General features: G+C 44.7%; 1 protein-coding gene across 1 annotated transcript in view; it reads left to right on the top strand.

The window, feature by feature from the left end:
* PSMD1 (proteasome 26S subunit, non-ATPase 1) overlaps positions 1 to 5485 on the top strand; it is a 178209-nt gene extending 172724 nt beyond the window's left edge. Inside the window, exons 23-25 of the mRNA XM_060767308.2 lie at positions 2745 to 2891; positions 4799 to 4953; positions 5239 to 5485. Coding sequence (XP_060623291.2) covers positions 2745 to 2891; positions 4799 to 4945 — 294 coding nt within the window. The 3' untranslated portion in view covers positions 4946 to 4953; positions 5239 to 5485. The remainder of the gene's footprint in view (positions 1 to 2744; positions 2892 to 4798; positions 4954 to 5238) is intronic.
* The last annotated feature ends 12353 nt before the right edge of the window (positions 5486 to 17838 follow it).

Here is a 17838-nt window from a genome sequence, read left to right as displayed (position 1 = left end):
GTCAGATGGTTTCTCCTCGCTGCCATCTTTGGAGACAGCTTTAGAGAGGGAACTTGCATGTCTATAAAACAACAATTGGATGCCAACCATCATTTTACATGGTCCAGGCCACATTCAGTTTGCTCTAAAGCTGTCTCCAAAGATGGCAGCAATGGGAGAGGGAGGCATTCTTGAGATCAGGACCAAGCCCACAGGATAAAGAACGACCTGGACGAATACTAGGTATGATTATGGAGGAGAGTTTCTTAAAAGTTAGATATTAAAGTCACAAACAGTTCCAACGATGAGGAAAACTGGTTGGTATGTAAAGAAACTAGAACAGATGACTAAAGAACCCTCAGTTGAGCTAAGATTTAAAAGGGGAATGTGATATGCAAGAATTTGGAGGGGGGGGGGGGGAAGACCGAACTCAGTAAAGACAACTTCAAACATATTTCCGGCAAATGTAAAGGAAAAAACATTTGCTTTTCCTTTACATTTTAGAGTGGCTAAAATCAAGAAAAGAACTATAACACACACACCAAAATGGTAGATCTGTTGTTTAGACAAGATGGTAAAATGCTAATGGGACAGAGAAAAGCCGGAACTACTCAATACCTTCTTTGCCTCAATATTCTCCCAAAAGATAACTGGTGCTCAAGGGGGAAATGGAGCAGATGTTGCTATAGAGGAAATACAACAGAGGAGAAAAGGTAGGACAGCAATACCTGCACACTGTAAATGAATTCTACACTCCCAAAGCCTTATGAACTACATCCCCAGTTATTAGGAAAAAAACTGGCAATAGTCTGCTCCAACAGACTGGAGAAGGACAGATGTTGTCCCCATCTCCAAAAAGAGGAAAAAAGAGGACCCAAGCAATTACCACCCAGTCAGCCTGACATCAAGACCAGGAAAGATTCTAAATTAGATCATTAAACACACAGTCTGTCAACACTTAGAAACAAATGGTGTGATAACTAAAAATCTCAAAAACAACAAATACTTCAGAGGACAGATCAGAATCCAAAATGGACAGATTTGTTGCACTCCCAAGGCTGGGAACCACCTCTTTACTTAACATACACTCCAAGGTAATATAGCAAAGTAGTTTATTGAAGAATATATATATATATATATAGAGAGAGAGAGAGAGAGAGAGAGAGAGAGAGAGCAAAGTAGTTTATTGAAGAATATATATATATATATATATAGAGAGAGAGAGAGAGAGCAATTCACCAAAATTGTATAAAAAACCCAAGTCCAAATATCAGGAATAATCCACAGAAATTAAAGTACAGGAGTAGCATCAGAAATCAGGAATATAAAAGCAGAATAAATCCAAAACATGAAATTCAGGAACAGTCTTCAAAACTTGGAATCAGGAAACATGAACAGAAGGAAACATAGAACATGGAACTAGAAATCCCTTGATTTCACAATGGATCTATACTCAATCATCAATATTGCCTGGACTAACGGACCCATCTGTTGGGCTGGCTAATATAAAGAGAAAATTATGCCTTCTCCCCTGGGAAACTGATAATCATCTTGACCTTTGTACTCTCTCTTGAGAAGCCCTATGTTGACGGGACATAAATCTCCTATCTAACTGCTCATTAGCCTGTCCAACTGGACTTTCATTTTCATCCTCTGAGCTCAGATCTGTTTGTGACCTTGCTTCCCTAGCGAACTGCCTTTCAGGAATGTGGCCTTCAGACACAGACCACGCATTTTCAGGGCTTAAAATCTCTTGCTGGCTTTCCGGCTGACTTGCAGACCCAAAATCTCCAGAGAGGTCAGGTGAAGGCACAATTAAAGGCTGAACTACAACAGCTTGGCTGTAATTGGCAAAACTGCAGTACTTTCAGTAGGCAGAAATGTAAGGAAAAAAGGTGTACCTGCTCCACATGCTGTTGCAAGTTCTTATACGGTGCATAGCTGATGATGCATTAAGGGAAATAGAGCACAGCAGAGGGGAAAAGGTAGGACAGCAATACCTGGTCACTGTAAATGAATCCTACTCTCAAAGGACTGTTGAACTACATCCTTGGTTATTAAAAGAACACCTGGCAGTAGTTTATGAGAATTCCATAATATAATTGTATCTATATTATAGAAATTAATTATCTAAACAAATAAATAAAAAATAACTGCTCCTCTGTGCCTTCAGTGTACCACTTGATACACTGGGGTTGGGGAAGCATTATTCTCCTTTGTACATGTTTCGCTGATTGCACAATGTGCGTATTCAGCTGAAGAGTGGCATACTACAGCTGCCTAACCGCAGGAGTGTAAATTTATTGTACACATAAAGTGGGATCTCAGCTTGTATTACCCCCTCTACAGCGACCCATTAGGCTTCCCTTCCACTCCTTTATTTGAATTTGTAAAAGTGCAATCATAGAGAGAAGACCTGGACATTATGCTCATATGGGGTGACAACAGCCCTGTGCCCACATGTTTCTCCATTGCTGGTGGTGCTGCGCTCCTGGTTGCCACATGCAGTCTATGTGTTTTGGGAGCAGACTGGTCTTTGTATGAAGCAGAGAAAGTGAGGAATGTGGGAAAGGTTCAACCAGAACTGAGAGGTGGCCCATCAGAAATGTATGTGCTCTATCAAAAATGTCTCTCAGAGTTTGGCCAACTCAAGGCATTGTGGAGAAGGAAACCGAGTCTGAGTACTTACTGGAAAGTGTTCTCCGTTGTCTCTTGTTTTTCTTACACCCCATTTGATTTATTTCATTGCCCCTGTGCCTCAATAGGATGAAACTGAGAAGAAGGAAGAGAAGGAGAAGAAGAAAGAGCCCGAGCCGTCCTTCCAGATCCTCGACAATCCGGCCCGGGTGATGCCGGCCCAGCTCAAGGTCCTCACCATGCTGGAGAGCTGCCGATATCAGCCTTTCAAACCTGTAAGTCCAACTCTCTTTTGGCAGCCCCTTCTTGCTGCAGAGAATGGATTCGCTTCCATACAAGTCAAGGGATTCAGTCAAGGGATTCCTTATCAAAAGGCTAAAAGGGAGAGCAGGGAGGCTTGATACTGATAGCTGGAGAAATGTTAGTCCTTGAGGCAGGAAATCCAAATGGCTACCCAGTCACTCTCCAAGTTCTTACTCTTGGACATTGAGCACAATTCAACAAAATATTTGGGAGGCTTTCAAGAAAAAGAGTGACAACTCAGTGACAGGTGCACTGTGGATGTGGCAGCCACCCTTATCAGTGCAAGGAACAGTAAACAAGGGGTGGTTTAAGGGTGGGGAAATGCCAAGCCCTGTATTTATAGGCACCAAAAGATTCTGGACCATGTCAGGGAATAACTTTGCAGTCTGCCATCTTGTTCCTGTCTCTGTTCAAGCCTGACCTGTTTGTTCCAGTGCACTGCCCCAAACAGCCCCAGAGGTTTTACTTGCACCAAGGGCTTCCAGTAGCAGAAGGATCACACATGCATAATCACCTTGCCAAAATCAATAGCAAATCATGGTACTCAAAAGCCAATTCAAAACTCAGCAGAAATAGCCAGAGACAGTTGTCAAAAAAGAATAACCAGCTGGTTGAGCATCCCATATGCAAAATGCTTTTTTAAAATTTATTTTTGAATATCTGCACTTGCATATACAGTATGTAGCTCATGAGATGTCTTGGTGATGGGACCTCAGTCTAAACATAAAATTCATATATGTTTCATGTACACCTTATATACATACTCTGGCGCCTGTGTACACTGAGTCATCGGAAAGCAAAGGTGTCACCATCTCAGCCAAATATGGACAACTTTAGAATATTTCAGAATTCTAGCTAATGGATGCTCAGCCTGTGGAATTTTATTAACACCGTATATACAATTCCACCAAATATTATCATGGCGTATTTAATCAGAGCTCTCCAAAATCTTTTTCCATTCTCCCAGCTGACTATCCCATCTCTATTGCAGTTTCTCCCTATTTCTCTTGGGTCTTATCCTCCATCATTCTATTGTGTTTCCCCATATCTTTCTGTGAACTCTGGTCCCTGTTTTCCTTTTGTTGAAGAATATGCCCTATGAGGAGCGGCTTAAAGAGCTGGGCATGTTTAGCCTTCAGAAGAGAAGGTTGAGAGGAGACATGATAGCCATGTATAAATATGTGAGAGGAAGTCATAGGGAGGAGGCAGCAGGCTTAGTTTTCTGCTGCCCTGGAGACTAGGATGCAGAACAATGGCTTCAAACTACAAGAAAGGAGATTCCATCTGAACATAAGAAAGAACTTCCTGCCTGTGAGAGCCGTTCAGCAGTGGAACTCTCTGCCCTGGAGTGTGGTGGAGGATCCTTCTTTGAAGGCTTTTAAGCAGAGGCTGGATGGCCATCTGTCAGGGGTGATTTGAATGCAATATTCCTGCTTCTTGGCAGAATGGGGTTGGACTAGATGGCCCATGAGGTCTCTTCCAACTCTTTGATTCTATGATTCTATGATTCTCTGCCCCGGAGTGTGGTGGAGGCCCCTTCTTTGGAAGCTTTTAAACAGAGGCTGGATGGCCATCTGTCAGGGGTGACTTGAATGCAATATTCCTGCTTCTTGGCAGAATGGGGTTGGACTGGATGGTCCATGAGGTCTCTTCCAACTCTAGGATTCCATGATCTATGATTCTATAAGCCTCAGTTTTGTATCCTTTATCCATCAAAGCCCACCTTTCACAGCTTCCCTGGGCTGCAATTGGCTGGTTCCAGCAAGGTGTGCTCATCCCCTCCCTTCCCAGTGGGTGCTGTTCCTTTCAACAAGTAGTTGGGTGCTTCCTTTAGGTGCTGTAGTCTTAATCTGGAGTATTTGTGCCTCCTTTTTTCCAGCTCTCTATTGGAGGCATCATTGTCTTGAGAGACACTAGCGAGGACACAGAAGAGCTAGTGGAGCCGGTGGCGGCTCATGGGCCGAAGATCGAGGAGGAGGAGCAGGAGCCGGAGCCCCCGGAGCCCTTTGAGTACATTGATGATTAGGATGCAGGGTAAGTATGAAAGGAAGGGAGGGTTTCTGTGCTCAATCTACCTTTGGCCCAGGTATGGGCGGGTGTTTTGGACTTCCACAATTCCTAACAGCTTCAGGCCCCTTCTTTTCCCCCCTCAGCCGCTTAAGCAGCTGAGGGGGAAAAAGAAGAGGCCTGAAGCTGTTAGGAATTGTGGAAGTCCAAAACACCTGGAAGGCCCAAGTTTGCCCATTCTTGAGGTGAATAAATACAGTAACCCACATAGGCTCTCCCTTTTCCCATCATCTCTGCCCTCTTTCTTCGCAGGGACGTGGCCCTCGAAGACGTTTGGCGCTGCGTCTGACGTGGGAAAACCTGCCCGGAGGAGGTCCCTGCTGCAGATGGCAGCGCACGGTGCATGCCCCAATGCTTCTGCGCTGGCAGGCGGTTTGCATTTTATGGTTGGCAAAAATATGGGGAGGGAAAACTGTGCTCTCTTTCGTGTACTCTTTAACACACACACAAAAAAATGTTTTTTGAAAATAAAATAAAATAAAATAAGCCTTGCGCGGCACTCTTTGGTTGTGGTGGGAATTTCATCCCAGAGGTTGTGCCCATCTGGGGGATTTTGAGGGTTGTGGTCCAAGGAGCAAACTTTCCCAAACCTTGTTTACCTGGGAGCTCCTGAGCAGCGCTAGGTCTCAAAGTGAGCGTGCGTTGTGCAGTTGTATTCAGTATTGCAAAGTTATTTATTTATTGATTGTGTCAGGGGCAACCAGACAATTGTATTACGTTTTTAACAGAACAAAACAAACAAACAAACAGACAAAACACAAAATTGCGAAGTGACCTTGCAAGTGTGCGTTGTGCAGTTGTATTCAGGCAATGTATTCTCCTTCAGAGATGTGCAGTTCACCTTTATTTCCCCCGCTCTTGGCACAACCAGAGGGATTTGGCTCCTGCGGCACTCTTGACTTACAGTCTTCCTCATACCTCACACGCTTTTAAATTTCGACTGTTGAAAGACAAGCCAAGTAGGCCAAAAACTTAGGGCAAAAGCCCAGGCTCCTATGAGTCACTTCGGGCTTTTCACTGTCTACCTCTTGTGTAATTGTTTATGGGAACAGCTGCCCTGCCAGGGGGGAAAATGGCATCTTGATGGCCAAACAGGTGGTTGACCCAAATAGTTTCCTTCCAAAAACTAGCAGAAAGAAGTCCAGGGGAGGGAGACTAACACTCTTGGGATTTAGGTCTTCCCCGTGAGTGGATAAGGTGCCCTTATGTGATGCGGCGACAAAAAAAAAGCCAATGGGATTTTGGCCTGCATCAATAGGAACATAGTGTCTAGATCTAGGGAAGTCCTGCTCCCCATGCTCTATTTTGCCTTGGTTGGACCACACCTGGAATATTGTGTCCAATTCTGGGCACCACAATTGAAGAGAGATATTGACAAGCTGGAATGTGTCCAGAGGAGGGCGACTAAAATGATCAAGGGTCTGGAGAACAAGCCCTATGAGGAGCGGCTTAAGGAGCTGGGCATGTTTATTAGATGCACTTATTTATTAGATGCACTTATTAACCGCCATTCTCAGCCCATAAGGGCGACTCATGGCGGTGTACAGTACACATAAAAGACAGTTACAAAATCCATTTCCAACAACATGTAAACAATACAACAAATTACAGACTACACTAAAAATCCGCTTCGTCTCTTCGTGGAATCGTAGCCAATCTCATATTCCTTGTTCCATTCCAATTCTCATTACCGTATTGTTTTGTTGTTTAGCACTTAATTAAATGCCCTCTCGAACAGCCATGTCTTAAGGCTTCTCCGAAAGGACATGAGGGAGGGCGCCTGTCTGATGTGAATAGGGAGAGTGTTCCACAGCCGGGGGGCCACCACCGAGAAGGCCCTCTCCCTCGTTCCCGCCAGCCGTGCCTGAAGAAGAGAAGGCTGAGAGGAGACATGATGGCCATGTATAAATTGTCAAGCTAAGGTGCAACTTGACAGAAGCAAAATGCTAGATCCACCAGACACAGCTCTGAAATCAAGGACTCTGGCGACTTTGGTTACAAAAGAAAACTCAGTTTACTAAGCACAGAAAAACACGTCCATCTACAGCGAGTGACACACAGGAAGAGACAGGAAAACTGAAAGTCAAACAGAACTTTGCAGCTGTTAATCTTTCTTGCTTCAAGTGGCAACTTCCTAGAAGTTCTCAGCAGAAGAGAGCTTATCTTAAGGTCACTTAATCACAGCCTCAACATAAACATTTCAGTACAGCATTTTCATTCTCAGTGGCATCCATATTTGCTACACAAGAATTACATTTAAAACTAATACACATAATTACATATGATACCTCAATAAATATGTGAGAGGAAGCCCTAGGGAGGAGGGAGCAAGCTTGTTTTCTGCTTCCCTGGAGACTAGGACACAGAACAATGGCTTCAGACTACAAGAGAGGAGATTCCATCTGGACATGAGGAAGAACTTCCTGATTGTGAGAGACGTTCAGCAGTGGAACTCTCTGCCCTGGAGTATGGTGGAGGCTTCTTCTTTGGAAGCTTTTAAACAGAGGCTGAATGGCCATCTGTCAGGGGTGCTTGGAATGCAATATTCCTGCTTCTTGGCAGAATGGGGTTGGACTGGATGGCCCACGAGGTCTCTTCCAACTCTGTGTTTCTATGATTCTAATCAAACAAAAATTACACAATGACATAAAATCTGAACATAAAACATCCACATTTACAGACGCCAACAACAGGTGCAGGAAGCTGCACCTGTGGGGTTTCTGACAGCGATGAGTCGGATCCCTTTGATTGGTCCAGGCAGGTTGGAGATGGCAAGTTTGGGCCAGAATAAAGAACTCCTTTGCAACCAGTTGGAATGTCATGGTTATGGTTGTGTAGTTGGTCTGATTTAGAGAGGGGAACTCTTCCAGCTCAGGTGGGTTCAGTGCCAGTGTCCCAGGGGTGGGCTGCACTCAAAGCAGAAAAAGAAGGGGCCAAAAATAAATCGCAAAACATTCGACTTACCAGCTGCAATATTTGAGGGCTTGTTGCAATGAGCCTTCTCCTCAAACTATGCTCCCAGTTTTCTACTCTTTCCCATTTGGGAGTATTAGGTGGTACCCTATTAGCCACATGTCTGTGTATCTTTTTAATGTGTATATGTTTTACTTTTGGAAACTTTTTTGATCCAGCACTATTCCATATCCCTTTTCTGCCTTTTCCGAAACCTAACATCCCAGCAGGTATCAAACCCTGAGATTTGCTATGGTTTAATAGGAAGAGTCCCCTGGTGCAGTGGGTTAAACCGCTGAGCTGCTGAACTTGCTGACCGAAAGGTTGCCGGTTCATAAAATCATACAATCAAAGAGTTGGAAGAGACCTCCTGGGCCATCCAGTCCAACCCCATTCTGCCAAGAAGCAGGAATATTGCATTCAAATCACCCCTGACAGATGGCCATCCAGCCTCTGTTTAAAAGCTTCCAAAGAAGGAGCCTCCACCACACTCCGGGGCAGAGAGTTCCACTGTTGAACGGCTCTCACAGTCAGGAAGTTCTTCCTCATGTTCAGATGGAATCTCCTCTCTTGTAGTTTGAAGCCATTGTTCCATTGCGTCCTACTCTCCAGGGCAGCAGAAAACAAGCTTGCTCTCTCCTCCCTGTGGCTTCCTTTCACATATTTATACATGGCTATCATATCTCCTCTCAGCCTTCTCTTCTTCAGGCTAAACATGCCCAGCTCCTTAAGCCGCTCCTCATAGGGCTTGTTCTCCAGACCTTTGTTCGAATCCAGGGAGTGGGGTGAGCTCCCGCAGTTAGCCCCTGTTTCTGCCAACTCAAGCAGTTCGAAAACATGCAAGTGTGAGTAGATCAATAGGTATCACTCCGGCGGGAAGGTAACGGCACTCCAGGCAGTCATGCCAGCCACATGACCTTGGAGGTGACTATGCACAACACCGGGTCTTCAGCTTAGAAATTGAGCACCATCCCCCAGAGTCGGACCTGAGTAGACTTAATGTGAGGGGAAACCTTTACCTATTGGGAAGAGATAATTTGGATGGAAGGATGTCACTGGTCTGGGCTCTGAATGGGGCCAACACCATTTAGGACAACGCCTTGTTTATTTCTTCTTTTGTGCCAAGATTACCTGCTTTGCCCTCATCTAAATCGCCTTCCCTGAAACTTTCCCAGTTTGCCTATTGCTTGACAGTTGTTAAAGCACAAAGAGAACATGGAATTGCATGGCGTCACACTCCATTGCTTGGCTTTCCCCATCATTTTTATTAATAATTTTCCATATTATAAAAGTACACAAAACTGTGAAACTACAGAAATTTATTTATTATTTATTTACTATATTTATATACCGTCCCTCTCAGCCCACAAGTGAACATTATCCCTCATGTTCATATCCCACTGTTAATCTTTCTCCTCTTGTTCCCACAAAAAGACAACCCGTTACCAGCCTTTCAAACGCTCCACTGTAGAATCTTGGCCCTTGTATCCTGCACAGAAATGTTTGCATATTTTCTCTTCTCAGGGAGAAAGATAACATAGTTTTGGAGCAGTCAGCCAACAGAGAAAATAGAGAGTCTAACAAAACGTGGATCGGATGGAAGTGAGGAAGGTTTGTTTCGAAAGTGAATATCTGCAGTCCTTTCTCGGAGATCATTGCTGTTTTTCCCCCTTCTCTGAGTCAGTTTGCTGTCCTGATGAGTTAAGAATGCATTGTCAAGCTATTAATAACCATTCCTCACTGTTTAATAAGAGCATTAACCTCTATCAGCAGCTGCTGTCCTCTGGAATTTCCTTTGGATTTCAGGACTCATTGTGCTAAAGATACCTCCAAAGGAGAGTCATGGTCTAAGATGACACCTCTGAGGTTTTCCTTGGCCGCCTGTTCCGGGAGATCCTAGACGGAGCGCGAGGTTTCCCATCCCTTGTCATGTTTCCAACAAGGAGAGGAAAGTGCATAACTCTTGAGGGAGGGCCACTGTTGATTTAATAGCTGTTCATCATGCCATAAGAGAGATAAGAGGTGTTGATTCAGATGGACTTTCAGGACAAGGAAGGGTGGGGTGCTTTGGCAGAAGAAGCCTGGGCAAATTCAGGCAAACTTTCACTCTTCCTGCTTGGAAGGCAGGGTCCCTTTATCTTCAGATACAGGCCAAATTCTGTGGGTGCAGTATAATGGTGTACAATGGTGCCCTTCCTCTGATTTCTGCCCATTATGCCATTATTTTGACAAGAAATCAGAGACAATTGGAGCTCATTTATTTATTTATTTCATCTCAAAAGCATTGCATAAATTAGTATAAAACTGATAAAAATAGAAGGAGCACAAGCGGCTAAGTATCTTTTGACCAAAAATGGGCAACAGCAACGGCATTGTCTGTAGCCTCCAACAATTCTTCCTCTGTGCATGAGGCAGGACATTGTGGACAAGCATACCGATGCAGAGTTGTCTGTTCTGCAAGAAGACCCTCGTTGGGGGCCATCCAGTTGGGATTTCCTGGTTCATTTATTTATTTAGAACTTTTATATCCTGTTCTTCTCTACCTCCGTGGAGGGACTCAGAACGGCAAAAATTACACGCAAACAATAAATAACATTTTAAAACAACATCCATAAAACAATAGGTTAAAATACATATAAGATTAAAATACATATAAAACCATTTGCCAAGTTAAAAACATCATCCAACTCAGTCCACACATGGTGGTTCAATAACTTTAGTCTTTACTGGTCTCCGTCGTCCCTCTGCGAATGCCTGATTTCATAGCCAGGATTTCAATGGCTTCCTGAAGGTCAGGAGGGAGGGGGCAGACTTGACTTCATTCGGGAGAGAGTTCCATAGCTAGGGGGCCACCACAGACAAGGCCCTGTCTCTCGTTCCCACCAGATGCGACTGCAAAGGTGGAGGGACCAAGAGCAACCTCTGAGGATGCTTGCCATAGATGCAGGCGAAACGTCAGGAGAGAATGCCTCTAGAACATGGTCATATAGCCCGTAAAAACCTACAACAACATTATAATAACTGCTTCATAAGGCAACGATGGTTAAAAATGCAGGAAAAACTAACATTGACTGTCGTGGGTCTGCATCTTTCCTTCTGAACACTGCAGTGAGAATGTTTTATGCCACCCAAAATAAAAGATCAAGGGATACCAGAGACGAAGGCTGTAAAAGGAGACCATAAAAGTTCAAATATTCAGTACGGCCATAAAAATTCTTCCTTTGAGATACTTTCTGACCTTCCCCCGATGAAGCCAAATAGACCTTGTTTTGACAGAGGTCAGGGATTTTCAATAGAAATTGTAAAACTTTGGAGACTCCAACAGCATGTTTCTTCTTTGCCCCAGCATGGTTTATTTTTAAATTCACCTGTGTTTAAAGATAAAAGGATCTGTGAAGTCCACCTCCTCCAAGGTGAACGGAACCACCTAAATTGGGTTCTCCAGGCCAATGGAGACTCCACCTTAGACATCAGAAGAGCTGCAAGACAACCGAGAAGAAGCCACGAGAGTCAAGACGAAGATCCACCCAGAGGAAAAGTGTTCTTGCCATACATCAAGGGAATTACTGACTGCATAGGGAAGCTGATGAGGAAACACAACATACAAACTATCTACAGACCCACCAAGAAAATCCAACAAATGCTACGTTCAGCAAAGGACAAGAGGGATCCTCTCACCTCTGCAGGAGTCTACCGTGTACCATGCAGCTGTGGAGAAGTCTACAAAGGGACCACCAAACGCAGCAGCATTGCCCAGACATGCATCAAGGAACATGAAAGGCACTGCAGACTGATTCAGCCGGAGAAGTCAGCCATAGCAGAGCACCTGATGAACCAACCTGGACACAGCATATTATTCGAGAACACAGAAATGCTGCACCACTCTCACAACCACCATGCCAGGCTACAAAATCTGAACAAAACCTGGCTACCAGTATTAAAAAACTCCAAAATTAGAACAGCACAATAACAGAGAGGAAACAAACAAGGACATCTAAATCACCTCTCAACAAAAGATTGCTCCAGGCACTGCCAGGCAATCAAATGCTAATCAAGGTGGTCAGTTGAAACATTCACACCAAACGCAGCGCCCAGACACGCATCAAGGAACATGAAAGGCACTGCAGACTGATTCAACCAGAGAAGTCAGCCATAGCAGAGCACCTGATGAACCAGCCTGGACACAGCAGATTATTTGAGAACACAGAAATGCTGGATCACTCCAACAACCACCATGTCAGACTACATAGAGAAGCCATTGAAATCCACAAGCATGTGGACAATTTCAACAGAAAGGAGGAAACCATGAAAATGGACCAAATCCAGCTACCAGTATTAAAAAAAACTCTAAAATTGCAACAGCACAACAACAGAGAGGAAACAAACAAGGATATCTAATCACCTCTCAATAAAGGTTTGCTCTAGGCACTGTCAAGCCATTATAAGCTAATCAAGGTGGTCAGTTGAAACATTCACACCTAGCTCCAGCAGACAAGAGTCCTTTGTCCCACCCTGGTCATTCCACAGATATATAAACACCTCCCTTGCCTAGTTTCCAACAGACCTCACAACCTCTGAGGATGCCTACCACAGATGTGGGTGAAACGTCAGGAATGAATGCTGCTGAGACATTCCACAGATATATAAACCTCCCTTGCCTAGTTTCAAAAAAACCTCACTACCTCTGAGGATGCTTGCCATAGATGCAGGCAAAACGTCAGGAGAAAATGCCTCTAGAACATGGCCATACAGCCCGAAAAAACCCTACAACAACCCAGATATTGAAATCCATAAGTATGTGGACAATTTCAACCAAAAGGAGGAAACCATGGAAATGGACCAAATCCAGCTACCAGTATTTAAAAACTCTAAAATCAGGATAGTAAATAAAGAGCAATACTCAAAAAAACGGGAATTCAAGACAAAAATTAATCAGGGCCAGCTAACACCTCCCAACAAAAGATTTCCCCAGGCAGCAACCAGCCAGGTTTTGAAGTTGCAAGGCTATTAAATGCTAATTAAGATGGACAACAGCAACATTCACACTTGCCTTAAGCAGACAAGAGTTCTTTCTCCCACCCTGGACATTATTCCACATTTTTTTTTCGTGTCAGGAGCATCACTTCTGGTGTGAGAGAATTGGGAGTCTATAAGGACGTTGCCCAGGGGACATTTGGATGTTTTGATGTTTTACCATCCTTGTGGGAAACTTCCCTCATGTCCCCGCATGGGGTGCTGGAGCTGACAAAGGTAGCTCATCTGTGCTCTCCCCAGAATGCAACCTCCAACCTGTCAGTCTTCTGTCCTGCCAGCTCAAGGGTTTAAACCATTGCACCAATGGCGGCTCCTACATTTCACAGATATATAAACCTCACAACCTCTGAGGATGCCTGCCATAGATGAGGACGAAACGTCAGGAACAAATGCTGCTGAGACATTCCATAGATATATAAACCCCTCTTGCCTAGTTTCCAACAGACCTCACAACCTCTGAGGATGCCTACCATAGATGTGGGTGAAACGTCAGGAACGAATGCTGCTGAGACATTCCACAGATATATAACTCCCTCTTGCCTAGTTTCCAACAGACCTCACAACCTATGAGGATGCCTACCATAGATGTGGGCGAAACATCAGGAACGAATGCTGCTGAGACATTCCACAGATATATAAACGTCTCTTGCCTAGTTTCCAACAGACCTCACAACTTCTAAGGAAGCCTGCCATAGATGTGGGTGAAATGTCAGGAGAGCATGCTTCTGGAACATGGCCATACAGCCTGGAAAACTCACAGCAACCCAGTTTGCATCAGCAAAGGTACTAGTATTGCCGCTGAGTATATTAGATTTTGACTAATGGTCAGCATAGCTACTCCGGAAGATTTCTTATGCTTTTATTGATGTATTTTAGTTATTTAAACACATATGTTAAAAGGCAGGTTTAAGATGAATCTCTCATCTGCTTTTTCCTAGCCTTGCCCACTCTGGATGCGGGTGGATTCCAACGCCCTAAGCCTTTTCTTTCAATACTCCAGGTTTTACTATGGAAAGAGTATGTCTTTCTTTCCATCCCAGGCAAGACTCAATCCATCCATCTGATCGGGGTGAGTTGCTTGCTGTCTTGCTTGGGCCAACAACCGATCACCATCTGTGCTTTGGGGCACCGGAGGACTTTCTTGCTTTCTTTCTTTCCCTGCTTTCCTTTGCGAAATGTTTTTCCAACTCCCTGATTTATTGTCAATGAAGCCTCATTTCAGGAAAACAAACCTGACGGTTCCTGGGCACCGGACTCTTGGCAAGGCGCGGTGCCTGTTTGAAAGGAGAGCCAAATCTTCCGACATAAATACTGCCAGGGCGGCGCTTCCCTTCTCTGTAACCCATTCTTCACTCTGCAGTGTCATAGAATCATAGAATCAAAGAGTTGGAAGAGACCTCCTGGGCCATCCAGTCCAACCCCATTCTGCCAAGAAGCAGGAATATTGCATTCAAATCACCCCTGACAGATGGCCATCCAGCCTCTGTTTAAAAGCTTCCAAAGAAGGAGCCTCCACCACACTCCAGGGCAGAGAGTTCCACCGCTGAACAGCTCTCACAGTCAGGAAGTTCTTCCTCATGTTCAGATGGAATCTCCTTTCCTGTAGTTTGAAGCCATTGTTCCGTGTCCTAGTCTCTAAGGAAGCAGAAAACAAGCTTGCTCCCTCCTCCCTGTGACTTCCTCTCACATACTTATACATGGCTATCATATCTCCTCTCAGCCTTCTCTTCTTCAGGCTAAACATGCCCAGCTCCTTAAGCCGCTCCTCATAGGGCTTGTTTTCCAGACCCTTGATCATTTTAGTCGCCCTCCTCTGGACACATTCCATCTTGTCAATATCTCCCTTCAATTGTGGTGCCCAGAATTGGACACAATATTCCAGGTGTGGTCTAACCAAAGCAGAATAGAGGGGTAGCATTACTTCCCTAGATCTAGACACTATGCTCCTATTGATGCAGGCCAAAATCCCATTGGCTTTTTTTGCTGCCACATCACATTGTTGGCTCATGTTTAACTTGTTGTCCACGAGGACTCCAAGATCTCTTTCACACGTACTGCTCTCGAGCCAGGCATTGTCCCCCATTCTGTATCTTTGCATTTCGTTTCTCCTGCCAAAGTGGAGTATCTTGCATTTGTCACTGTTGAACTTCATTTTGTTAGTTTTGGCCATTCATCTCTCTAATCTGTCAAGATGGTTTTGAATCCTGCTCCTGTCCTCTGGAGTCTTGGCTCTCCCTCCCAATTTGGTGTCGTCTGCAAACTTGATGATCCCGCCTTAGCCCTTCATCTAAGTCATTAATAAAGATGTTGAACAGGACCGGGCCCAGGACGGAACCCTGCGGCACTCCACTGGTCACTTCTTTCCAGGATGAAAGTAAAAGTAGTTGTTAAAGTAGACCCAGAAAAATCAATGGGATTTGTCTTACGTCTTGGCTTGTAGGGTAGGACTGAAATATTAGCCCCACAGTAGCCTCTGAGGTAGGAGACAGAGCTAGGATGAGCCCCAAAATCATGATGGAAAGAGCTGTCCACCTGTCCACTGGAATTCAGTAGAGATTTTTAAGCAGAAGCTGGATGGCCATCTGTTGGGAGTGCTCTGATTGTGTGTTCCTAGATGGCGTAATGTGGGTGGACTGGAGGGACTTTTGGGTGTCTTCCAAGTCTTAGGAGCCTGAAGGCAAACAAACAAAAACTTCAGCCAAAGGAACTACCAAGACCCAGCATTGCTTTCAGTCCTAACTACTCCCAGAACTTGCTGAGAAAGATAAGAGATTACTCTAAGCATCAGTATAACTTCAGAGTTGAGTGGGCAACGCAAAATTGTATGAGCGAACTCCAATGAGTATGTGGTTATTCTTACCTAAGGTCTGTTTGACCCACACCGAATGGTGACAGTGTTTGTTGTTTATGAGGAGGTTTTCAAATGCAGGATGAGGACCAATGGGACATGGAGCAATGACTTCAAACTACAAGAAAGGAGATTTCACCTGAACATGAGGAAGAACTTAACTGTGAGAACTGTTCAACAGTGGAACTCTCTGCTCCTTGAGTGTGGTGGAAGCTCCTTCTTTGGAGGCTTTTAAACAGAGGCTGGATGGCCATCTGTTGGGGATGCTTTGAATACAATTTTCCTGCTTCTTGGCAGAATGGGGTTGGACTGGATGGCCCATGAGGTCTCTTCCAACTTTAGGATCCTATGCAGAGGATCTCCTAGCCTGTGTGCACTACCTCCTGAATCATGATCATGATCATGATCATCATCATCATCATCGTCATCATTATTATTGTATTGTCGAAGGCTTTCATGGCCGGAATCACTGGGTTATTGTAGGTTTTTTCGGGCTATATGGCCATGTTCTAGAGGCATTCTCTCCTGACGTTTTGCCTGCATCTATGGCAAGCATCCTCAGAGGTAGTGACCTCACAACCTCTGAGGATGCTTGCCATAGATGCAGGCGAAACGTCAGGAGAGAATGCCTCTAGAACATGGCCATATAGCCCGAAAAAACCTACAACCCAATTATTATTATGATGTTTATACCCCACTTTATCTCTCCCGAAAGAGACTCATAATAGCATTAGTAGACAATGTATTGTCAAAGGCTTTCATGGCCGGAATCACTGGGTGGTTGTAGGTTTCTCAGGCTGTATAGCCATGTTCTAGAAGCATTCTCTTCTGATGTTTCACCTGCATCTATGGCAGGCATCTAAAATGCATAGAAGGCTTTAGCTGCAGATAGTTTCTTTTCAAAATGTGGAAGTCAACAGTGAGAGATTTCCAACAGACCTCACAACCTCTGAGGATGCCTGCCACAGGTGCAGGCGAAACATCAGGAGAGAATGCTTCTAGAACCTGGCTATAGAGCCCAAAAAACCTACAACAACATTCGCAGACACTTCAAAATATACAAATATGCAAACATTAAAACAGAATTAGCCATCTTGACCATGCTCGGATGCCTCATGGCCACATGTGGACCAGTCTTCATGAAGATGTCGGAAGGTGTGTGTTTCATGGATCCACCACTGTCTTCAAGCCAAGTTTGTGATGCCTTTCTTGCTGCTGTGTAGCATGGTTGTCCATTGAGCCATCCTGCCTCATTAGGCCTAATTGGGGAGGAAATTAAGAACCTCTCCCGCAGCAGCAGCAGTAGCTCCTGCCGGCCCTTAACGGATCCCTCCTGGAGAAGCTGGAGGAAGCCAAGGACGGCGTGTCTGATCGGGGGAAAACGTTCTGTCGTTTCTCTCCAATTCTTGGAATTATGGATGCATTTCAAGGGAAAAGACGTTTGCCCTCTGAGTTAGAACAGTAACAGTAAGGGATGCCATTGTCAAAGCCCACTTGTCAAAGCGCGGTTGGGGAAAACACAGGATTGAGCTCATAACTAATAGACATGTTTCTTATGAATCATTATGTGACCCTGGTGACACAGCAGGTCAAACTGCTGAGCTGCTGAACTTGCTGACCAAAAGGTTGGCGGTTCGAATCCGGGGAGCGAATTAAAGTTCTCAAAAGTTCTTAAAGTTGGGGAAAGTTGTTCAAAGTTGTAAAAATCCAAAAAAGGCAAGTGGGAAAAGGTGTCCCAGTATCCACGGAGTCTTTATAGCCGTCCACCAATGCTGTAGATCGAGATCCGTGGAGAGAACTACAGATCCCTCCACACCAAGGACCAAGGCGGCCCGCCGACATCTTAGGGATCCTGCAACAGTCTCCCAGGATCAACAGGCTCCTTGGACATCCACAAAATGGTGGCAGTGAGGCAATGTTTTGGACTCCAGGTGGGGGTTTCGGGGGCAAAAAAGGTTATTCCCGGGGCGGAAGGGGCAGTGGAACGAAACCGAGATAGCCATTAGTCTTAGAATTCT

This window comes from Anolis sagrei, chromosome 3 (genome assembly GCF_037176765.1).
Source record: "Anolis sagrei isolate rAnoSag1 chromosome 3, rAnoSag1.mat, whole genome shotgun sequence".
NCBI classification, from domain to species: Eukaryota; Metazoa; Chordata; class Lepidosauria; order Squamata; family Dactyloidae; genus Anolis; species Anolis sagrei.
Note: the sequence above shows the minus strand (reverse complement) of the source record. Positions and strands in the feature narration are given on the sequence as shown.